The 25,838-nt window shown below is 42.1% G+C and overlaps 1 protein-coding gene across 1 annotated transcript; it reads left to right on the top strand.

Annotated features, from left to right (window-relative positions):
* The first annotated feature begins 7,455 nt into the window (after positions 1–7,455).
* On the top strand, positions 7,456–23,868 carry dnd1 (DND microRNA-mediated repression inhibitor 1). Its single transcript, XM_088992242.1, has 5 exons — positions 7,456–7,476; positions 17,144–17,249; positions 17,485–17,810; positions 19,455–19,587; positions 23,151–23,868. The coding sequence occupies exons 1-5, from the start codon at positions 7,456–7,458 to the stop codon at positions 23,681–23,683; spliced, it is 1,119 nt and encodes a 372-aa protein (XP_088848368.1). The 3' UTR covers positions 23,684–23,868.
* The last annotated feature ends 1,970 nt before the right edge of the window (positions 23,869–25,838 follow it).

Genomic DNA, 25,838 nt, shown 5'->3' with positions numbered 1-25,838 from the left:
CCTTGCTGTCTTTGTGTTTTTTTTTCTTGTCTTGGCGTTTATGTCTGTCTTATGTAATGCGGTTACGATGGTTAATTATTGACAATAGCCCGTCGCAATGACAATGTGACGAACAATATGCTACTGCGGTTTGGCATTATTTTGAATCTCGCAATATGACTATTCGAGGTGCTTTGTCCAAGTCCCGTTGTCGTACAATTCCAACGCTTCCGTGAAATTTTTTGGCTCACCTTCTCCAAGTATTTTTCCCCAAATAGAAGTAACATTATAAGCCTCCCATCACTACTTAACTGGTGGAGGTCATGGCTTGGATCGGAGTTTCAGGAACAGACTCATGGTTTTTTATTGATTATATGACTCATGATAGTCACACCAAAATGATCTTTGAGGCCCAATTTGTCTGTCAATTTATTGAAAACAGAATCCAAACTAGTTTCATCATGCAACACTGACATAAAACAGCTTGTTGACACAACAAAGGACCATATTAGGGAGAAAAAAATATTAATGTCTAATAGTACTGGCAAAGTTAAATCATTAGACCGTAACCCAGTGAGTGCAGCCTGCATTTTTACCTCCTGAAGAGAAGACTGAAGATAGAAACATCCAGAAAGAGAATCAGCACTGGTAGAAGCTGATGTCAAGGCCTGGAAAAGCATTTCAAATGAAGAATACAACAGTCTGGTTGAAGTCTTGTTCACTATCGATGAAAAGGTTTCTTCAGCCGTCATCTGTACTTCTTTGAAGGTGTCGGACGTTTCGCTTCATATCCAAGAAACTTCATCAGCAACCTAAAGTCTTACTGGTAGTGTGTGTATATATATATATATATATATATATATATATATATATATATATATATATATATATATATATATATATATATATATATATATATATATATATCTTACACAGATGAAGTTCACTACGACGCTCTATGAATGCAGTTGACCATACACATTCCAGTGAGACATCAGAAAAGACGTGGTAAGTGAATTAATTTTATTCCCAGGTTAACGCTTGTCCTTACAACACACTGGCAATACCATGTACACTCCAGTGAAACTCCCAGAAAGATGTAGTAAGTAAAGATGTGGTAAGTAAAATTTTATGCTTCAGGGAACGTGTACAATACGAAGACATTTCTGTCAAGAGTTAAGACTGAATTTTGAAAAGCCCTAATAATGACAAATAACATTAGCACAAAATGGGGGCATATCACACTTTATGGTAGCAAAGGCAAATATTTAAAATATATTGTGCTCTAGTTTCAAGGTTATTTACATGTATTAGTTGCGAACATTTGCACTTGCTGTAAGTATTTAATCGAGACTGATGCGTGCGAATTCTGAACGTAAACCACTCAACAACCTAATTTACAACAGATTCTTTTCTTACAGACAGTGGGTTTAGGTGTTCAATTACTGTATATGTTTCGGTGTATACTTCCGCCTTCGTCAGAGTGTCAGTGTGATCCGTGACACTCTGACGAAGGCGGAAGTATACGCCGAAACATGCAAGGTAATTGGACACCTAAAAAAGCCACTGTCTGTAAGAAAAGAATCTGTTGTAAATTAGATAACAAGTAGACAGTATGAACTTAACACAACCACTCAACAACCTCACGAGTGGGTTGGGCTTGAAACTGCCGAGGATTTCAGGAAAGATAAAAAAAAAACACTGAACCGAAATACAATAAAATTCATTTAGATCCAGTTTGTAGCAATACAAACCAGATACGTACTTGACCATAAAGCTATTGTGAAAATTGTAACATGAATTTGAAAAAAAATCTGACGTTGAAACTAACTTTTGTATCCTTTTGTAACCTCATTGTGCACGAAACTCAGACTGACATGCCTGATGTTTATAGCGTCCCTCAGCGCCGGTGTTGGTCAGATGGTCAGCGTAACTGACGGAATAATCAACAAATTGGGATACCACCGCAAAACCTCTACGTACATATGTTGAGGTAAGCTGATACAAATCATTCTTGGAGAATTGTCCAAACTTGGCCCTGAATGACCACTGTCCTGTCCGTTTCCCTCCTTAGCGCTTTGTTACTGATTCAGTTGTTCTCATCTCATCTCATTTTCCGTACCGCTTATTCCTCATTAGGGTCGCTGGGGTTGCTGGAGCCTATCTCAGCTGTCTTCGGGCACGAGGCGGGGAACACCCTGAATTGGTTGCCAGCCAATCGCAGGGCACACAAAGACATACAACAGTCACTCTCACACTCACACCTAGGGACAATTTGGAGTGGTCAATCTGCCTGCCATGCATGTTTTTGGAGTGTGGGAGGAAACCGGAGGACCCGGAGAAAACCCACGCGGGTCCGGGGAGAACATGCAAACTCCACACAGGGAGGCCGGACCGGGACGCGAACCTCTGCACTGTGCAGCCGGTGTGCTAACCACTCGACTACCGGGCCGCCCTTGCTTCAGTTGTTGTTAAGTGCTATATAAATCAATATGTATTGTATTGTATTGTATTGTATTTGCAACACTGAAAATGAAAATAAACAGAATTTAATTATCAGTGAGGATCAAATACAGTTTCAAAACTGGCCTGTTCAAATTCAAATTGTACAGTTCAGATTCACTTATTCAATACAATAAAGATTATAATATACAAATCCATCATATATCTGAGTCACTCAACTTTAACTTATGTAATTCAAATTCAAAATAAACTATTCAATTCTAAATTATTCACCTTTAGTTTTGGGTGTAACAATTGATTTTGATTTTTTTTTAATAAGGGTCTGATATGGCTCATGAAAGCCAGATCTGGTTATTCAATGTGGCTCCGATGCGGGCCAGATGCAGCCCACATTGCGGTTGCCGAACCCGGGACACTTCTGGACCGTCATTCACTGCCGTATCCGGGCCGAGTGTGCAGCCGTGTGTGAGGTGGAGCTGGGCCAGACCAATTTGTCTGACTGGGTTGTTAATGGCTTGGTTTGTCATGTTATTTTGTCACCTCATGTCTGAAATCGTGCTTTATTCTCACTAAAATTCACATTCCTTTTCTTGTCCAATTCAACTTTTGCAAAATAAAAGCGACCTGCGCCATATTTGGGATAATAGACTTCAAATGTAAATATGAGCTGCTACGAGGAAACGTCACTCCCCGTCCACACAATCAGGTGGACTACAGGGGCATAGTATATCCAATTTTTTGGACATTGGTTGTAGTTTTCCTACATTTAGTGACGCTAAAGTTTTGTTACAGTTCAATTGGCAGAGAAGCAGGCGGCCAAGGTTGTTAGCTCTCGCCAGACCCGTGGCTTGTCGAGGTAGAATTAATTTGCCACCGAAGCTTCATGCTCTCCACTATCCACATTCTCCACCCCAAGGCAGGTAGCCAGAAGCACCAGCCGATGTGACCGAGGAGGTCGTGTCCCAGTCACCATCTCTGGACATCCTAGTCACTGTCGCACACCGTCCATACACTAAAGCATGGCGAGCACTTTGTATTGTATCCAACCAGGGATAAATCGGAGTAGTACTGTGATTTGGCCTGGTCAATTTCAGATAAACAGCTGTGATGAAAACAGACAGAAGTAACAGAAACTGCACTTCTACTGCGTGTAGACTGATCTTTTTTTGTTGCTATTTTAAGTCCGCATTGTAAAGGCCGGTTGTTTTGTGATGCTTGCATAGGCTGAAGTGGGCCGACGTACAGTTGTCCAAAGGTGCGTTTGACCCAGCAATTTTGAAAATATTGGCAATGCATTTACAAGGATTTTGAACAGAAAAATAGTCTGTACAGTTTTTTTTATGAAACGGTTTTGCGCATTTACATTTGCACAGTATACAGTTGACATTTTTATTTTGTTATGCTTAGAATATCTTGTTTTCTATCCTTTCACCCTGCCCCCACCCCATCCCCTTTCAAATTGCTGCTGTGGACTGCAAATTTCCCCATTGTGGGACGAATAAAGGTTTTCTGATTCTGATTCCAGTTCCTCCGAGGACTTCCACCACATGGGGGGGGGGGGGGTCAATTTTACTCTTCCCTGGGTCGGTTTGAAAGTCAGGTGGCATGGGGGGGCGGTGGGATTCCCGTGTGGGGTTTGCATCTCCCTGTGCCTGTATGCGGTTTCCATTGGTACTCTGGTTTCTTCCCATATTCCAAAAACGTGGTGGCAAGTTGATCGGGTACGTCAAATTGTCCCCACGTGTGATTTTGAGCTTGGGTGGTTGTTCGTCTGTGCGCCCGCAAACGGCTGGCAACCGGTTCAGGCGATTCGTGTTTTAAAAAATCATGACAAAAACACCAACTTTGCGGCGATTGAAATAATCCCAGCCAGGGCTTTTTGTTGTCTTCCCTTTTTAAAAATTGTCTGGAATCCCCAAAATTACAATCATCCACAATGCCAGGCGAGACCTGCAAGGCGCTTTTTTTGGGGTGGCGCTATCTTGACTCCAACGTGACGAGCGGAGATTGGCCTCACGACACCACCCCAGGCCTGGCAGGCGTCGCGATTAGCCGGACATAAATCACCGTAAAAGATGGATAACCAGATCCAGGTATTTTTTTCAAATCGTCTTTTACGACAGTCCTGTTGCGTGTGCGTCTTTTGCGGGTTGTTGACTCAACGCGTAATTATGCTTAATTAGTTGGCCAGTACCGAGCGTGGCGTCGTTTGGGCCAATTTACAATAACATTCCGCTTGCTACTCATTTGTGAAGTGTAGAAGGATGTTATGCTTCCGTAGAGTTTAAAGTTTACAACCTTTCGGTGTTGTTCTCCTTTCGCCAAAGTTCAGTGCGTTTGTGGAGCACTCGTTAATTGCACATTGTGCTCATGTCGGGTCTCTCACTTGATTTAACACTTTCGGATTTGCAACGTGATTAACTACTCAATTGAATGCCCAGCAATGAGCATTAAACGATGGTCAGATAATTTAAACAAAGTAAGACGTTAGCCTCATCGTTAAAAGCGTGTCAGTGTCTAATGTGAGAGCATACATGATTTTTGTTGCATCTCGGCATTTGTTTGTTTATTTTTGTTATTTATTTGCTTGTTTATTTATTTGCTCTGTGTTAAGAAACAGTTATTTTGTATCCTCATTTTGTGCAATGCTCTAATATTCTTTTGTTAAGATAAATGATGCATAATGCTGGATGTTGAGCGGATCTGGCAACCCAGCCACAACACTACATCCGGTCCTTTGACAGCCATCAAAAAGTCACTGAGTTGTACAATGAGAGGAGCGGTTGCTCTCTGCGCTGCGGCAAATAAACATCCTACTTGTACGATCTAAACAAGAAGGACCATCTCAACTCTTTCTTCTCCTAAATGCATCGCGAGCATGCTGAAGATCTCAACAGGTTATGGGCCCAGGAGACGTTTGGGAGAAGTGAAGGCAGAAGTGAATCCAGACTTGGAGGAGCAGTGAGCTAATGAGGCTATCACTAACCGGCTAAAACAGTGGTCAAGATGGATCAACGAGTGGCAAGCAGGCCCTTTCGACCGGCATTTGACGGAGATGAAGCTAAGTACGAGATATGGGAACAAAAATGCTCCGACATTTTCATTTATTCGAGCTAACAAAGACCGTGCTAGGAGAGCTGGTGACGAGTTCCGAAATGGCTACAGATGCAGAGAAAAATGCAGATGCGTACGGCAAACCGATAAATATGCTTGATGACAAGACCCTCTCACTAATAATGAGGGATGCACCTGACGATGGAGGAAAGTCTTTGAAGATATCGAGGGAATATTATGCCGGGAAAGGAAAACCACGGATAATAAATCTGTACACCACGCTCACGTCACCTCAAAAGGGGAACAGACTATATCATCAAAGCCGAAACCGCCATCACAGCACTCCGAAATGCAGGTAAAACTATGGGAGATGGACTATTTGTTGCCATGGTATTAAAAGGACGACCAGCAAGTTTCAAGCCATTCACAATATATGTGTCACATTCAAATGACCATATTCAAGGAATTCAACAGTACATTCAGACTGGAAAGACACTGTGTGGAGCTGGCGGAATCAGAATCAGAATACCTTTATTCGTCCCGCAATGGGGAAATTTGCAGTCCACAGCAGCAATTGAAGAGGGATGGGGTTGGGGTGGGAGTGAAAGGATAGAAAACAAGACAGCACACAATGCAGCGCAGTCGCACAGAAAAGGGGAAATGCTGTAATGTCTTTAATCGACATCAATGGACAAAGACATAAAGTGGCACTGAGAGACACATTCCTTCATAACCCCAGGACATTTTTTCTGTAAAGAAGGTGACCACCAACGGAGCAACAGTGGTATTTAAAGAAGGAAAAGATGCACTGATTACGAAAGGTGGGACAAAATATGATATACAGTGAGACCTCAACTTACGAACTTAATTGGTTCCAGACAGAGTATGTAAGGCGAAAAGTGTATCTAAAAAAAATTCCCATAGGAAACCATTAAAATGGGAATAATCCGTTCCCGGGTTTCCATAGAATATACTTTTCAACTAAATTAGCCTTAAAACTACACACAACCTACCTTATCATATGTATAATAAATGTGCTATTGTATTGTCATGAAAGAAATACACTGCACTATATAATAAAGTCACTTTATTTACATTTGTGATGGTCATTGATGGCTCTTATATAATTGACACCTGTTGCTTTCTGACTTGTAAGATCTTATGACACTGAGGCATCACATTATCATTCATCATGTTGATGATTCTCATAGCCTTTTCTGGATGGAACTGTTCAATAAAAGCCTGCACATCAACTGCTGAATGGCCTGCTTCTGCTTGTCCTCTTGAAGGCAAATCAAATTCTCTGTGTTGATGACCTCATTATGGTCAGCAACAAGCTCCTCGATGTCATCTGCATTCACTTCGAGTCCCGTAGGTGCTGGCAGAGATTTTATTACAACAAAAGGCGCGAGTCCGATGATTCCACGGACGCGGAATAAAACGCGACAAAAGAAGGCGGGCGGAGCGAATAAAATGGCACGCTCGCGATCGGAAACCGGAAAGCAACCAACTTACGCGATCGCGTCTAACAATCACCTCGTGCAAAGCAAACTGTTGGATTTGCCAGCACAAGACACAGCAATTCATTTTCGGCGTAATCATGTCACTGGTGAGGTGACAGTGACTCGTTGAAATGAAATGAAATTGAAGTGTCGCGAGCGGCGGCCCCGCCCCAGCTGTCAACTCGCACGTGACAATTTAGCGTGACTATTGACACGCTGTTCCGGTGTGTGTGAAAACACTAGCTCTGATTGGCTTACCATGACACATGACTCTACCCTTTAGCCAATCACAATCACTTCTATCTCATCTTGACAGGGGGTGCGTTCAAGTGTAGCAACACAAAAATGTTGGCAAGTGTTTGTCCCTGCTCAATCAGTTAGACAATGCTTTCTAAACAGCCTAGAGTCATAAGAAGTCGTGCGCTATTCTCGAACCTGAACGCACCCCAAGTCTTGGATGATAAATAAACAGAGCAGAGTAGACGTGTACGGCTGGTAGTTTCTTCAATTTATTCATAGTAACGCACCACATTTGAACTGAGGCTGAACACGAGCCTGTGGTGTTTATTTTCCGGTCCCATAATAGTCAAATTATCTGCAAAACGCTCCTCGGAGGCGATGGACGTGTGAATTCAGAGAGAGAGGTGGTGTGGAAAGTAGCGCCGGCTGGAGCGCTATTCGGGCGTGTGCTTCCGCCGAAGATCACTCCGCCAGATCCGAAGGTCGTGTGCTTTGGTGTTCCAGCCGTGGTGGATGTGTAATATGAAAATAGTGCTTATTGTAAGGTTTAATTTTCATAAATTAGACGTAAATTTGACGTTCGTAAGACGAAAAGTTCGTAATATAAGGTGTTCGTAAGTTGAGGTCTCACTGTACATGTGTATGGAAAGTTGTATTATTTACATACTGAGAATGCGCCTAATGACAAATGTAATACATGTTGTGATATACAGGAATGGCATGAGGTATTAGGCCACTGCAGTTACGATGATATTCTTAAATTGCAGAATGTGGTTGCATGCCGAAGGGTAAAGCATGTAAACCTGAGCAAGAATGTAAGGTGTGTATTCAGGGGACGTTCACTCAGAATAGAAGTAGGAATCCTGATACAAGAGCCAAGAACCCTCTAGAGTTGATACACACTGACCTCACAGGCCCTATGCGCACCGAATCTATTGAATGTCATAAATATGCAATATCATTTACTAACGATTACTCCGGTGCAATGTTTGTCTATTTTCTACAGAAGAAAAGCGACACAGTAATAGCGACAGAAGAGTTCCTAGCAGATGTATCCCCCTGTAGAACAATAAAGTGTTTGAGGACCAGAGTACACAAGCAGTGATTTCCAAACACTGATGAGGCAAAACAAAATCAGACGAGATATCAGCTCCTTATTCGCTGCACCAGAACGGGACAGCAAAGAGGGGCTGGCGTACTCTTTTTGAAATGGCAACTTGTATGCTAGTTGAAAGCAAACTTCAGAGAGAGCTTTGGCACTATGCAGTACACATGGCAGCATATGTACGCAACATGTGCTTTTGCGGGTGTACAGGGCAGACACCCTATCAGATGATAACTGGTAAGAAACCTAATCCAAGTCAAAGTCAGCTTTATTGTCAAATATGCTAATATGCATGACATACAGCACAGATGAAATTAATGTCCTCTCTGACCCAGCGTGCAAAACAATCAAAGCACTTATGACATGGCTAAAAAGACATACAATTGACAACAGACAATAGATGTAATTTCTGTATGTAAAGTGAGAGAGTGTCGTCTGGAAAGTGAGGCAGTGACGTATGTAAAGTGAGAAAGTGACGTAATGTAGTAATGCAAAAACAAACAACAAGAAAGGGTTGAAGTGAGGTCTTGCAGAAAAAAATGAGAAAAAACAAAAAAAAATAGAGTTCAGGATGATCGTACAGCATGTAGCGTGTACTCAGAGTTCGGTGAGTGTGGCAGTGAGAATGGGCAGGGCTGGGAGGGAGTTGAGTCTCCGGACTGCCTGGTGGCAGAAACTGTCCTTGAGCCTGCTGGTCTTGGCACGGAGACTCCGCAGTCTCCTACCCGATGGCAGCAGGCTGAAGAAGCTGTGGGAGGGGTGGGTGTGATCGCCAGCGATCCTGATGGCTCTGCGGGTGAGGCGGGTGTTGTAAATGTCCTGAAGGGGGGGAAGAGAGACACCGATGATCTTCTCAGCTGTCCTCACGATGCGCCTGCACCGTGTCCTGCCGAAAGACTCTGGTCTTTCGGCAGGACACGGTGCAGGCGCTGTACCACACGTGATACAGCTGGTCAGGATGCTCTCGATGGTACCGCGGTAGAAGGAGGTCGTGATGGCGGTCGGGGCTCCAACTCTTTTGAGCTTGCGGAGGAAGTACAGGCGCTGGTGGGATCTCTTGGCCATTGATGCCGTGTTGTGGCTCCAGGACAGGTCTTCGGATATGTGCACTTCCAGGAACTTGGTGCTGCTCACTCTCTCCACTGCAGCACCGTCGATGGTTAGTGGAGCATGCTGGGGGCGCACTATCCTGAAGTCCACAACAATCTCCTTCGTCTTCTCCACATTCAGACGGAGATTGTTGTCCTTGCACCACGTGGCCAGGCGGCTGACCTCGTCCCTGTAGGCTGTCTCCTCGTCGTTGTTGATGAGGCCCACCACAGTCGTGTCATCCGCAAACTTTATGAAGAGGTTGGAGCTGGGTGATGATGGTGAGCAGTCGTGCGTGAGCAGATTGAAGAGGAGGGGGCTCAGCACACACCCCTAGGGGGCCCCTGTGTTCAGCGTGATAGTGCTGGAAGTGTTGTCACCAACTCTGACTGCCTGTGGTCTCCCCGTCAGGAAGTCCAGCAGCCAGTTGCACAGGGAGGTGCTGATCCCCAGTTTGCTCAGTTTATCGGTGAGCTGTTGGGGGATGATTGTGTTGAATGCTGAGCTGAAGTCGATGAACAGCATTCTGACGTAGGAGTTTCTGGTCTCCAGGTGGGTGAGCGCTGTGTGGAGAAGTCTCTGGTCTCCAGGTGGGTGAGCGCTGTGTGGAGAATGTGTCCAAACTGCAAAAATTTGGATCGTCATGCTACACATATAGACAGCAAAAGGGAAACCTAGATCCCAAATGTGACCCAGGACTGTTTTTTGGGTTTGAGAAATATAGCCCTGCACACCTGGTTTATAATCCAAACACAAACAGAGTGGTAAAACACAGGGTTGTGAAATTGTGAACAAGGCAGCTGTTGAGAAACAGACACAGACAAATGAAACAGATGAAAATACAGTTTATGACACGAGACAGCCGAGGACTAGTGAGGTCTTTCAGGAGCCTAATAAGAGAGCAAAGAGTCCCCAAGAGTCATGTATACAAGACAGGGATACACGCGACAGTCCAGTCACAGAGATTAGGCCAAATGAACATAACCTCACACAGCAAAGTGACACAAATGATGAACCTGAAAATAGAAGGTGTCCTACTAGGGAAAGAAAGAAACCTAATTACTTTGATGAATTCATGATTGAGTATAGTGATAACGATGGGGCACACACCACAGTGGACTTCTGTTCCAGAGCTGTGTGGTGTTCCGCAAACATCTGCAGAGGCCATGAGATCAACTTATTCTCAAGAATGGGCAAAAGCCATGGATGAGGAAATTCAGTCATTAAATGACAACAACACATTTACTGTAACAACCCTACTGCGTTGCTTTGTGTAAGCGGGTTCGGTAAATGATACAACTTCTGGATAGAGTTGAGGTTCTTTATTAGGACGGCTGTGTTGGTTGGAGGGAGAAGGCAATTCACATGTGTGGCTCTCGTAGGCTCTCATCAGACTGACTTGGAGCAGCGCGCATGCACCTTTGATCTAAAGCCAGGCATCACTAGTAGAACATGCAAATACGATTTGCTCATATCATTACATCTCCCTTTCTTAATGGAATTCTTTACTTTTAACAAATGTAATGAATTTAATTATGTCATTAATTAGCAACCTTAAACTTGAATAAAGTATTTCTAAATTTTGCAACAATAAATGAAACATTCACATCATTTTTTTTTCACCATGATCACTTAGAAAAACATGTTAAATGGTTTCAATCAGTCTCTCAGGTGGTTTCACTTTCCTTGAGGATTTTCGGATAGCATGTCCTGGATTTAGAGGTGTTACAACAGTCTCTGTTACAGTCTCTGTTCGTTGACTTGCTATGGTTGGTTCTTTGAGAAGATCTCGGCGGTTTCTTCTTAAAACAGCACCTTCCTCTGTCTGAATGTTGTATGACCTTGGTTGGACCTGACGCAGAACAGTTCCTTTCTGTGACCATGTGTCTGTTTTGTCTTTGTACCGTACTTGGTCACCGGTGTGTAGTTCAGGTAGGTTCCGTGTTCCTCTGTCATGGTAGAACTTTTGTTTTTGTTTCTGTTGTTCTTTCATCTTCCTCACTTTCTCCCCTTCCTTTGTCTTCAGCAGGTTTTCCGGGATGGGTAAGTTGGATCTCAGCACGCGTCCCATGAGTAGCTGGGCCGGGGACATACCACACTCGAGCGGCGTTGTGCGATACACCAGCAAGCTCTGGTAGAAATCCGTTCCACTGTCTGTTGCCTTGTACATCAGTCTTTTCACAGTCTTGACAGAACTTTCCACCAAGCCATTGGATTGTGGAAAATGTGGACTTGAGGTTATGTGTTTAAAGTCCCACTCCTTTGCAAATTTTCTGAACTTCTCATTGGCGAATTGTGGACCGTTATCAGAAAACACTTGGTTTGCAATCCCGTTTCTAGCAAATATGGCCTTCATGCATGTTATCACTGCTTCTGCTGTTGTAGCTTGCAGTCTGCAAACTTCTGGATACAGGGAGTAGTAGTCTGTGACCAAAAGATAATCTTTACCTTGACACGAAAACAGGTCAGCACCCACCTTCTGGTATGGTCTTTCTGGTGCTTGGTGTGGGTGTAGTGGCTCTGCCGGTTGATTTGCTTGATATTTGAGGCAAATTGTACATCTCGACACTTGATCTGTGATGTCTTGATTCATTCTAGGCCAGAACATCAGTTGTCGTGCTCTTTTCTTGCACTTTTCAATTCCAAGATGTCCTTCATGGATCTTTTTGAGCATTTCACTTCTCAAAGTCTTTGGAATGACAATCTTACTGCCTTTGTATATGATGTCATCCACTACAGATAACTCCATCCTGTAGTTCCAATATTCTGCTGCGTCTGGTGAACAATTTTGTTTCACTTCGGGCCATCCATTTTTGATGATTTGTTTCAATTGTTTCAGTGTCTCATCCTTGTTTGTTTCCATCCGTATAATCTCCATCTTTGCATCTGCAACTGGCAATGCACTGGTGATCATGTGTACGTAAGCTTCGACTTCTTCATCCAGTTTAGCCTTCGAGTGCTCCTTCGGGTCAACAGCTCTGGATAGAGTGTCAGCTGTATACATCAGTTTTCCAGGGGTGTATGCGACCTTCAGTGAGTAACGTTGAAGCCTGATCATCATTCGCTGTATACGGAGTGGACAGTCATTTAGTGGCTTTTGAAACAATGCTATTAAGGGCTTGTGATCAGTCTCCACGCTGATTTCTTGTCCTGACACAAATTGATGAAATCTCTCACAGGCATACGTAATGCTGAGCAGTTCTTTTTCAATTTGCGCATAACGTGTTTCCGGATCCGTCATCGAACGCGATGCATATGCTACGGGTTGCCAGCCTTCATGTTTTTGTAGAAGTACTGCACCAAGCCCACTCTGTGATGCATCCGATGATATTTTGATTGGTTTTTCTGGATCATAGAATTTCAGTACTGGTTCCTCTGTGAGCAGCTTCCTCAGTTCATTCCATGCCTTTTCATGCTCATGATTCCATTGCCATTCTATCTTCTTCTCAGTTAGTTGTCTCAGTGGGGCCATCTTTTCCGACAGGTTGGGTATAAATTTTCCCATGAAAGTGATCATCCCATTAAACCGTTGCACATCTTTTTTGCATTGTGGCCTTGGCATGTTTTCTATAGCAGACACTTTTCGTGGGTCTGGTCTGATACCTTCACTGCTTAGGATATCTCCCAGAAATGTCAATTCTGTTGTACCTAGCTGACATTTCTCTTTATTCAGCTTCAGGTTTGCTTTTCTTGTTGCTTCTAGCACAGCTTTCAGTCTCTCGTCATGTTGAACTCTGGTGGCACCCCAAATGATTATGTCATCCATCGAGGTATCAACTCCTTCCAAGTGCTCATATATCATGTTGATTGTTTTGTGATAAACTTCAGGAGCTGAAGCAATTCCAAAAGGTAGTCTTAGGAATCTGTATCTTCCAAACGGAGTGTTGAAAGTACATAGTTTGGAACTTGGCTCATCCAGCTTCATTTGCCAAAATCCTGAAGAAGCATCTAGCTTGCTGAAATACCTTGCCTTTGAAAACTGTGCCATAATCTCTTCACGAGTAGGTAGCTTGAAGTGTTCTCTCTTGATGGCTCTGTTTAGATCTCTGGGATCCAGGCATATTCTGAGTTTTCCATTCTTTTTGTCCACGACAACAAGGGAACTGACCCAGTCAGTCGGCTCATCAATTTTCTTTATTACATGTTTGTTCTCCATGTTGTCCAATTCTGATTTTAGTTGCTTTTGAAGAGCAAACGGGACTTTCCTGCATGGATGTATGACTGGTGGCACACTTTTGTCCACTCTGATTGTGTGTTCTCCTGGTAGGCAGCCTAACCCTTGAAACAAGTCTTTGTACTGCTCCATCAGTTGATCATATGCTGTCTCTTTTTGTCTATCCACAACAAAAACTCTCTTCACTAGGTGTAGTCTCTCACATGCCGACAATCCTAGTAGACCCTGCACATCCCTTGGAACTATGATGAAAGATAGCTTATGTAATTGGCCTTTATGTGTCACATTCACAATGCATTTTCCTTTCATTGGTATGACTGAACCCGCATAAGCTGTTACTTTCATATTTGCTTTATGTATTTTTGGTCTCGGCCTGATCTTCATGAAATCAGTCTCTGAAATGACATTCACATTGGCTCCAGTATCCAATTTGAATTTTAGATGAATGTTGTTCACTTTTAGCGTAGTGATCCAATCTCTTTCTTCTCTTTCATCTTTTACAGCATTCACTTTCCTCCGTGGAATCTTTCGTTCCAAGTCCTTTTATCGTCCTCTTGTCTTCCAGACCAATTCTGACACCATGCGTTGCTTTGTGTAAGCGGGTTCGGTAAATGATACAACTTCTGGATAGAGTTGAGGTTCTTTATTAGGACGGCTGTGTTGGTTGGAGGGAGAAGGCAATTCACATGTGTGGCTCTCGTAGGCTCTCATCAGACTGACTTGGAGCAGCGCGCATGCACCTTTGATCTAAAGCCAGGCATCACTAGTAGAACATGCAAATACGATTTGCTCATATCATTACACCTACCAGCAGGCAAGAAAACAGTGAGGGGTAAATGGGTATACACTATCAAATGTGATGTCGATGTCAGAGACAAATACATAGCATGATTTGTAGCTAAGGGCTACAGCCAGGTGAAGGACAGAGACCAGGGGTCGGAAACCTTTTTGACTAAGAGTGCCAGAAATGTAAAATATTTAGAAATGTTTTTCAGTGAGAGCCACATGCACGCACACACACGCACATGCACGCATGCAAACACGCACGCACATGATTTCAACAAAATGTCAGAATATATTATTTAAAATAACTGTGATAATACTCACCATTAAATCAGAAAACCTTTATTCGTCCCACAATGGGGAAATTTGCAATTAATATGAATAGTTTTCCGTTCCTCATGATTGGTAAAAAAAAATCCAGCCGGGTTCATAGGTAAAGCTACTGCTAGCTAGCCTGCACACTGCTCCTTAGCTTGCACGCTTGCATTCTGCTGTCTCACGGAAGTATGCTAACGTTAGCATGGGATTTGTCAAAGTGCCACTGATATTCAATTGTTTAATGGTATTGTTTCATTGTAAATTAGAATCACTGCAGAACTTTTTCTCTCCACAAATGTGAATCCTTTCGTTCATTCAACGTCATTTTTTTACTCATTAGGCTTATTTAAAAGGGGGAGTTTACCTGTTTCGACATCAACGGCCATAGGTCAGTATCATACAATCAAAATTGTGCTTTCCGCCAAGTGCCGCCCAAACAGGAAATGAACAGAAACAAGCGAGAATATGTATTTAGTTTTATCGGCGAGCCAGATGCAATCAACAAAAGAGCCATATATGGCTCGCGAGCCATTGGTTCCCGACACCTGACATAGACTATGGAGAGATGTTTTCACAAACGGCCAATCTAGCAAGTATAAGAGTGGTGCTTCAAAAAGCAGCTAAGGATGGTTTACTCCTTCACCTGATGGACCGGAACAGCGTATTTATATGTGCCTTTGGAATATGACATTTACATGAACCCACCAGAAGGTTATGAAGAGAAGGATGATAGTCTAGTTTATAAACTAGAAAAATCACTTTACGATCTCAAACAGTCTACTCTAGCCGAAACTGGAACATGGTCTTTCATGATTATTTAACTGATAATGACTACAAGCAAAACCCCGGCCATTATTGTATTTATGCCAAAGAGTCAAAAAGTGACAAGGTGATCAAGATCATCTGGGTCGGTGACTTCATTATTGACGACTACCAATACGCAAAAATAATTGTATTAGAGAGTTTGTAGCCATTGTTTTTGGAAGTTGAAATGTGTAAAACAGAGTTCACATTGTTCTATTTAGCTTTGTTTACATTACACCAAACTGAGTATAAGTGGGGGTGTTAAAAAAAACTGTTATTTTGTATCCTCATTTTGTGCAATGCTGTAATATTCTTTTATTAAGATAAATGACGCATAATGCTGGATGTTGAGCGGATCTGGCAACCCACCCACAATGCTACATCCGGTCCTTTGACGGTGATCAAAAAGTCATTGACTTCTTGTACAATAAGAGGAGCGGTTGCTCTCTGCGCTCTGGCAAATAAACATCCTACTTGTACAATCTAAACAAGAAGGACCATCTCAAGTCTTTATTCTCTCAAATGCATCACGAACACGCTGAAGATCTCAACACATGGCATTCTTATTTTTAACTGAACACGATTTGAACAAACTGGAAATATCGATACTACTGCAGTTAGAAACATAACTGTTTTGGACCAGAAAATAAGTAGTTTCTCAGGGGTCTTCAAAGTCAAAGTCAGATTTATTGTCAAATATGCTAATATGCATGACGTACAGCACAGATGAAATTACTGTCCTCTCGGACCCAGCATGTAGGGTCTTGCATGCTTTGCAAACACAGTTGCTGCTCTTTCCAATTTCTAATCTGCAGGAAGTGCGTAGTTTTGCAAATTTGATGTATTTTTTAATAACTCAAAATTTGTCGCAGTGGTGTAGTGTAGATTTTATTTTGGTTGTTTTTTCAATTCTATAATACCAACAACCATTAATTTTAATCACGATGAACATGATATGAAATCCCTAAAACAACAAATAGTTTTACTGCCAGTTGACATGAATATCCAACAAAATATGGTGAGATGCTTCATAATTACATAAGCTACTTGCCAAATCAACATCAAAGAGAAATAAACATTTAAACCAGGTGAAAAAAAGTCCATATGTTTTAGCTTGTTTGTGACATCTTTGGAAGTAGCTATGTGGACACATTGAAGAGATAAAAATCTCTGCTGTTTGTGTGATATATTTTTTTTTTTAACATGTAAGGTCCATGCTGTGCAAAGCGCAACGTTCATTTATGCCTAAAAAAACGTGTGAATTCCAGAAGTGATCTGAAGTTACTTGCTCTCCATCTAGACAAGCTGAGTGGAAGTATTTTTATTTTTGTATTTTTGCAGGTTTGTGTTCATTTCTTGTATTTTGTTTCTAATTTGTGTTCTCGTAATTCAGAGCAGTATTTTATAACAGCATTGCAGTCGGAACTCCTGAAAATGACTTTACTTCATTAAAGGAATCTCCACACCTGTGATTGGAATGGGTGCCTTTTTTAACCTTAAAAAAATAACTAAAGCCTGTTGTTGTACATCTGCACCATATTTTTACGAATTTTGTATGTTATTCTCAAATGAACACTCAATTTACAAAGAGGTTGCTTTTCACTGGAGAGATTCTTCTTGTTTTCTTCTTAGGTGCTGAATGTTGAGCGTTTGCAGGCCCTGAAAACCTGGCTTAAAACAACCAATACAAAGGTCACTCAAGTTAATGGCCAGCGGAAATATGGAGGACCACCTCAGGGTGAGAACTCTACAGTATACACTTTGGTTGTACCACATTCCTCATTAAATCGGCACTGCCGTCTAAATCCTAATTCACTTTCTTGAATTTGAATTGACGTGGCAAGCTTAGCAGTTTTTTACTTTATGTACAATATACATTTCTTACAGATATTATTCCAAAGACTTTATATGCACAATACTTAATTATCATGAACTGCAGCAATCTTTTTTCTTTCTCGTTATTGCTTTCAAAGTATGGAATGGACCAAGCCCTGGAATGAACTGTGAGGTTTTCATCAGTAACATACCACAGGACGTCTACGAGGACTTGCTGATTCCTCTCTTCAGCTCGGTGGGGCCACTGTGGGAGTTTCGACTCATGATGAACTTCAGCGGACAAAACCGTGGATTTGCTTATGCCAAATATGGCTCCGCAGATGTGGCAAAAAATGCTATTTGCCAGCTACATGGCCACATGCTTTTGTCGGGTGTGCGCTTAATCGTATGCCTTAGCACAGAGAAGAGGCACGTCCACATCACAAATTTACCAGCCACCACCAACCACAATGACCTTCTTAAGGTACAACAGCTATCTTAACCCCTTTTCATCATAAAAAAAAAAAATAATAATATGTACTGTACACGACACTGGTCGATTAATGGGCCAACTCCTGGTCTCAAATGTGCAAAAGAAATAAAAAAAAACAGATGTGTTGAGCAGGGCGGCCCGGTAGTTGAGTGGTTAGCACAACGGCTTCACAGTGCAGAGGTCGCCGGTTCGCGTCCCGGTCCGGCCTCCCTGTGTGGAGTTTGCATGTTCTCCCCGGACCCGCGTGGATTTTCTCCGGGTCCTCCGGTTTCCTCCCACACTCCAAAAACATGCATGGCAGGCAGATTGACCACTCCAAATTGTCCCTAGGCGTGAGTGTGAGAGTGACTGTTGTTCGTCTTTGTGTGCCCTGCGATTGGCTGGCAACCAATTCAGGGTGTCCCCCGCCTCGTGCCCGAAGACAGCTGAGATAGGCTCCAGCAACCCCCGCGACCCTAATGAGGAATAAGCGGTACGGAAAATGGATGGATGGATGGAGGTGTGTTGAGCAGTCTGCATAAAAACTGTGTCAAACAAATCATGCAATTTATTTTCTTTGGCATTTTCAGCTCATTTAATGTAGCCCATGAAACCAAGTCATGCGTATCAACTTCAGTTTCTTGCTATCATGTGTGCCAACATTTCTAAATCGTCAGATGTAAAAAGTAATTTTCTTCTTTTCCTTTCGGCTTTTTCCTCAGGGCTCGCCACAGCGAATCAATGTCCTCCATCTAACCCGGTTTTGTGCATCCTCTTCTCTCACACCAGCTACCTTCATGTCCTCATCCATAAACCTTCTCTTCGGTCTTCCTCTCGGTCTCCTGCCTGGCAGTTCAAGGCTCAGCATCCTTCTCCCGATATAGTCATTCTCTCTCCTCTGGACATGTCCAAACCATCTCAGTCTAGCCTCTCAGCTCTGCTTCCTGTCTTTTCTTCAGTGGCACCGTCTCCAGTCCAAACATCATGGCTGGTCTCATCACTATTTTATACACTTTTCCTTTCATCCTAGCTGAAACCCTTCTATCACACACCACACCTGACATTTTTCTCCAGCCACCCCAGCCTGCCTGGACACGCTTCCTCACCTTTTTTCCACACTCTCCATTGCTCTGGACAGTTTACCCCAAGTACTTAAAATCCTCCACCTTCTTTATCTCTTCTCCCTGTAGCATCACTCTTGCACTTGGATCCCTCTCATTCACACACATATTCCGTCTTGCTGCGACTGCGATTCCGACGTAAAAATTTTTGCCAAAACAAATATGAAGATGTAAAAAGTAATAATGCTGAAATATTACAGTTGAATAATTTGAAGTTTTGTCCTTTACTTCTGATTTCAAAACAGTTATGACAAGCCCATTAAGCATGCATTTGATTTCACACTTCTAACGGCGCTCTGTGAGAAACTAACAACAATGTGGTCTCGATCTTGAGCCTGACTTGGACAACCCAATCGGCGCAACAAGATGGTTGGATTGTAGATCTTCGCTTTTCATGATGTAAACACAGATGAAAAGAAGCATTTAAAGTCCCTGTAATATCAGAATATTATGAATTCGTATGAAAATCACATTTTATTTTGGGATGTATTGTATTCCACTGTAAAATCTTTTATTTTTATTTTTTTACTGCCAGGTGCTTTGCAAAATGGTAGAAGGGGTGGAGAGCCTTTCTTTGAAGTCCGAACCCGAAATTGAGGGTGTGTCAGCCATAGTCGTCTTCTCATCTCACTATGCGGCTTCTATGGCAAAGAGGGTACTGGTGGAAGGTGAGTGAACCTTTGGACATCTTGTTGTCTATTGTCTAGATGACATCTCGTTGTGGTCGAAAGTTTGCATGGGCTCAACAACCTTTAGCGATAGAAGAGCCATTTGAGCACATTGTCAGGAAATTAAAAGTATGAAATTACAGTAAAGTCTCGTTATATCGATATTCTCGGAAGTTAGAAAAAATGTCGATATAACCGTACTGTCGATATATCCATCCTGCGCCAAACTGTATTAACAAAAGCCGCCAAAAGAGGGCATCCAAGCGCCATATAAGAGACAGAGCTGGCCATATGAGCTCGCCATTTTGTGCCTCTTTTTTTGGGGGGGTGAGAGATGTTCCCCCAATGTTGCCTCAAAATGGCACATAAAATTCTTTAATCGATTGGAAACATGTAGGCTTTCCTCTTCAGAACTACAGTGTATTTGAATCATATTCATAACTGGATGTGTAACAAGAAAGCATATACAGTAAAGTCTCGTTATATCGATATCGGATATATCGATAGTCCCGGTTATATCGATACTATTTCTATGCACGCACGGAGAAAATTACATGCAAACAGGGTCGGATATATCGATAGTCCCGGTTATATCGATATTTTTTCGGACTCCCTTGAATATCGATATAGCGAGACTTTACTGTAATCCGAATCTGAAGTCATTGTTTGGATTCACAAGCAATGCAAGACGTCTTGCCGTGAACTCATTTTTATTGGTGTTTTGCATTTGAATAAACAGTGACATTGGTTGTCCTTTAATACACAGTATGGAATGTACAGTAATTTTCAAAATCATCTTCAGCAGACAAAACAAGAAACATTGTTGCATTCATATACAGTACAGTAGGCATGTACATAACACAACAGGGAAACTGCAACACTTACATCTTGCTGTATTATGTATGCAATTTAAAAAAGTCATCAATCTTCTTCTGCTTCCCATTTTTACCTTTTAACACAAACACTTCAATCTCGTCTGCTGCACACGAGCTAGCGTCTGAAAATGAAAATGGGTCTGCTACACGGGAACTGGTCACGTAACAAACTCACGTGACCAAGTCACGTGACAGCGTCGACCAATGGCGCGACCGATACAGATTTCGATAATGGTGGTACTGTATAGAAACCCCTAAGCAAATATCGATTCATCTTAAATATCTTTTCTATCGATATAAACATAGCAAAATGGCCGGCGGGAGATGAAAAAGAGCACCGTAGTAACCGGATTATCGTAAAAACCACGAATCGTACTAAACGGAACTAATTATACATAAAAAGACTCGAAATGTGCACGGGAAATGAAAATAGTGTCGTAATAAGCAGTATTATCAATATAAACGATATCGATATAACGAGACTTTACTGTAACTCATTCACTGCCATTCACAAATTTATTCAGAATTAAAAATATGTAGAGCGCTATTCCCCAATATGTTCGGGTTTTGTTTTTTCTTGTTTGGGTGCCGATAAAGCTTTGGTCAGCACTCTGACAATTTTTTTTCCCTTCCACGAGAGGACATCATTTGCCTTTTGTCCATGTTAGCGCTTTGTTACAGCTTCAGCTGTTGTTAAAGCGCTATATAAATCAATATGTATGTATTGTATTGTACAGTGATACCTCGGTTTACGAACCTCTTGGCTTACGAACTCTGTGGTTTACGAACATTAAATTTACGAAAATTTTACCTTGGCATACAAACTTTACCTTGGCATACAAACTTTTTTCGTACACAGAGCTACCTCAATGAGTGATGTGTCGTTCGCGAACGAGCCCGTTCTTCTAACAACAAAATGACAGTTTTTTTTTCCTCTATTCCCCGTCCCCAGTCTTCAGTTAAAGCCACGTGATTGGTCAAGAACGCAGCAGTGAGGGGGCGTGGGATTTACAGATAGAGAGTGAAGCCATTCTCCAAAAAGAAAATGGCTGCCGACTTTTTTTCTCCTCTATTCCCCGTCCCCAGTTTCGGTTAAAGCTATGTGATTGGTCAAGAACGCAGCAGTGAGGGGAGGTGGTTTAAACATTAAACAGGCAGGCAGGCAGAGACAGGCAGACGACAGCGAGAGAGTTACAACTTTGATAGTTTAAAGGCAGAGTGTAGACTGCAAGGTTAAAATATCCCATCAATCAGGCTCCACAAACAACCCGCACAAGCCATCTGTACACTTGATGCAAAAAGCTATCAACCCAGCTAAACAGAACACAATTGATGAGGAACTAGATACAATTATCACAGAGAAAGCACCTACAAAGGATCATTCCTCAAGATGGTGAAAGAAGAAGGTTACGGTCCTCATCAAGTGTTTAACGCTGAGGAATAGCACATTTATTATACATAAAATCATGTATATTTTGTGTAGTTTTAAGGCTTACAATATTAGAAAGTAGAAAATTATGTTTTATAGGGACCTGGGAACTGATTATTGTCATTTTAATGGTTTCCTATGGGAAATTAATTTTTGGGATACACACTTTTCGCCTTACACACCAGTGACGTGCGGTGAGGTTCATGGCTGGTGAGGCACTGACGTCATCAATGACTTCATATTTGAACGGTAAATTCAGCGATTTTGAAAAAAATCCTAAAACGGTGAAGTTAAATGGACAAGAACTTTAAAGTACAAATCACTAAATACATCTGTTTAATTTATTTTTTCATTTGATATTTCCATGACAGCTTTCCATGATGACAGGTGAGGCAGTGCCTCACCTGCCTCCACTGACTGCACGTCACTGTTACACACTCTGTCTGGGAACCAATTAAGTTCGTAAGCCAAGGTATCACTGTATTTTGTACAGCTGCACACATTTCAAGCTCAGATAATTCCAGACCCATATAATTTAGAATTAACTATTTTTTTCTGATGAAAGAAGAGAGTCTCAGGTTTCTTACACTATATTGAATAATTTATGTAGTCCTGAAACTAAATATTCTGTGGATCCTGGAATTCAAGCGACAATGACAAAAACCCTGGCACTGGAGTGGACACATTTTTGCACATGTCTGGCATTGATCCAATCCAAATCCAATCAACCTGAATATGAAACAGAACTACTCTATATCATGTGCAATATAAAAATGTGCATCTATTGTCTAGGCCATAGCGATTTCTACAAAATCAAAACATGGTTTGTGCTCTTTAGATTCAGTGCAAAAGCTATTCCTATCAAGGTTTTTATGGTGACACTGATATTTATGCAGGGTTGCAAGCTCTTACATGAGACTAGAATGGTGTTTATTTTTACTGTTGCTCACGACCACCCCCTCCCAGTGTTTTCCTACCCCTATCCCAGTTTTTTGAGAAATGTGTCCCATGTATCATATTCTAAATTAAACGAACCAATTCAGAAAATGAATGGATGGAATATTATGGAAAATATTTTTGTCGTCGTAGCCTACTTTTATGGTGTGAATTGACTATTTTATCAAGCAGTCAGCAATATCGGAGTCATCATCTCAAATCCCCCACTTATAGCGATGCTGATAATGAAACCTGTTAAACCATTTATTTTATCTTCTATTCATGCTTTGTTTAAACTAACAAGCTAAAGTTTTTGTCATTAGGATTCCTGAGGCGTTTTGGCAAACGCATCTCAGTCCAGTGGCAGAGCCCAATCAAGGTGACAGATGAGCTGCACCTTCCTCAGAAATATAAATGCTTCAAGGATTCAATCCCAGAGATTCCATCCAACACGGCGAACGTCTCACAGATTTTAGCCCAGCCTTCTACTCTGCAACACCCTTCTTTGAGTTCTGCGGATTTCTGCAGAGCGGTGGGAGGACCTGTTGCCCCTAAATCAGCCGCCCATCAGCATCTGTCTCCAGCATTGTCAGCCTCTCCAGTGACTTTTCTTCAAAAGTGTTGTGAAATGAGTGGAATCGGTATGCCACAATTTCAGTTTTCTTCCAGCTATGATAGACCTGATAAATTACTCCAGTTCACCTTTAAGGTGAGTATCCCTGGCCTGGGAGTCTTCCCAGGGCAAGTTACGGTATTGCCGGGACCCACAGCCACAACCACAATCGAGAGAGCTCGAGAGGCTGCAGCTCAGCAGCTTCTGGAGTCTGTGATTGGTCTGAAGGTCTTCCTACGCTGATTATGTTTGGAGCCGACCGACCCTGCCCCTTCCCTTGTTCTTGTTTGTTCATGCGGTGTGCTTTTCTTAAAAGATGTATTTAATGTTAATTGTGGTTTGTTATCCTGTGCATGTTTATGATTATCATCATTTATAAGTTGTGGTGAAATGATTTCACTTGGTTGAACTTGTTTTATCCTTGCATGTGTTTTATTACTTGACTTATTTCTGTATAAATGTCAAAAGAAAATGGACTGGTGGCCTTGTTGCAAAAACATACATCATAATCATTCTAACCTGAATTAGTACTACCGTATATGCACCGACACGGTACAGCAATGAAAAAAAAGTGTAATTTATACATCTTTGTGTCTGTTTAAACTGCTCTCGGAGCACTTGCAGCAGCGGTGTTCGAAGTCATCAAGGGCCGATAACCTGCCGGTTTTCTATCTCTCCCTGTCACAACATACCCGATTTAAATGATCAGCATCATTATCCTGCTTCTTCAGAGCTTGCTGATGAGCCGATCCTTTGACTTTGCAGGGAGAGATGGAAAACAGGTAGCACATCAGCCCTTGAGGTCAAAGTTTGGCCATCCTTGACTGAGACGTCTCCAGTTTTTTAGATTAGCTTTGTAAACACAAACAAAGACATGTTTATTGTAAGCAAATTTCAAACTCAACTGTTTTTATGAAGCCCTTTAAAAGAACCACAGCTGTATAGAAAGTACTGCGCATAGAGCAATATATACACACTACAATAAACAAGGAAGAAAGTAGTAAGCACAGAACCGTAAAATGAAGTTCAAGTCTGAGTCATGCAGAGTCAAAAAACAATACAAATGAGAATAACTGGTTTTAAGTACCTTGAGAGCTTCATCATTTCAAGTAATGTATGGTGTACTACAACCTTTATAGGGATTTTTAAAAATTGTGAACCGATTTTACAAAGACCATTTTTGCTCAAATCCAGTTCGTCTCAACTGCTGGTAGCCAACGACAATGCTGACGCCGATTGCTAACACGCGGCAAACCAGCAAAAGCAATCCATCCATTTTCCGTACCGCTTCCTCATTAGGGTCATGGGGGGTGCTGGTGCCTATCTCAGCTGTCTTCGGGCACGAGGTGGCGGACACCCTGAATTGGTTGCCAGCCAATCGCAGGGCACACAAAGACAAACAACAGTCACTCTCACACCTAGGGACAATTTGGAGTTGTCAATCTGCCTGCTATGCATGTTTTTGGAGTGTGGGAGGAAACCGGAGGACCCGGAAAAAACCCATGCGGGTCCGGGGAGAACATGCAAACTCCACACAGGGAGGGCGGACCGGGACGCGAACCGACGACCTCTGCACTGTGAAGCCGTTGTGCTAACCACTCAACTACCGGGCCGCCCAAAAGTAATCCTCAATCGTATATATTTTTGATAGCTCCGGACGGTTACATTGATAGAAGTATAACGTGCGCATGCGCGGTAAACTGCATTTTCGCTATGTAGTCAAATATTTTAAAACTATCTTAGCTCCGTTGGTTGGTAACACAGAATATCACGTAGAGAACACCACAGGGTTTGTAGAGAGGATCAAAGACCTCATATTGGAACCTAAGGAAACATTGGCATCTTACGATGTGACTGCTCTCTTTACATCTGTCCCAACTCCAGCAGCAGTCTCAGTGGTGAGGACGAGACTGCTGGCGGACGTTTCTCTGCATGAAAGAACCAAACTTAAACCGGACCACATCTGTCAATTATTGGAAATCTGCCTTAATACTACGTATTTTCAATTTCGGGAAACATTTTATAAACAAATTCATGGTTGTGCTATGGGCTCACCAGTTTCACCCATAGTGGCTAATCTGTACATGGAAGAGATGGAGAAACAGGCCCTCACATCCTTCCCGGGGACAAAACCTAGACACTGGTTTAGATATGTGGACGATACTTTTGTCACAAAAAAAAACTAAAAATTCAATCCTTCGCAGATCACCTCAACTCTGTAGACATCAACATGAAATTTACTCGTGAGGACAATAAAGAGAACCAACTAGCCTTTTTGGATTGTAAAGTAATTATAAAAGAGGACAGGGTGCTAAAAACAGAAGTCTTTATGAAGGCTATGCACACTGACCAACTTATTTCAAACTGATAAACACTTTAAGGCAAAAATTAGTGCATC

The sequence above is a fragment of the Hippocampus bargibanti genome, linkage group LG03 (assembly GCF_051943395.1).
Source record: "Hippocampus bargibanti isolate YZ-2025 linkage group LG03, ASM5194339v1, whole genome shotgun sequence".
Lineage (NCBI taxonomy): Eukaryota > Metazoa > Chordata > Actinopteri > Syngnathiformes > Syngnathidae > Hippocampus > Hippocampus bargibanti.
Note: the sequence above shows the minus strand (reverse complement) of the source record. Positions and strands in the feature narration are given on the sequence as shown.

Coding starts and splice junctions, on each gene's coding strand:
- dnd1 (XM_088992242.1), top strand. CDS start 7,456: ATGATAAATAAACAGAGCAGA. Junction 17,250..17,484: donor ATATGGAGGACCACCTCAGG/GTGAGAACTCTA, acceptor TTGCTTTCAAAG/TATGGAATGGACCAAGCCCT. Junction 17,811..19,454: donor ACCACAATGACCTTCTTAAG/GTACAACAGCTA, acceptor TTTTACTGCCAG/GTGCTTTGCAAAATGGTAGA.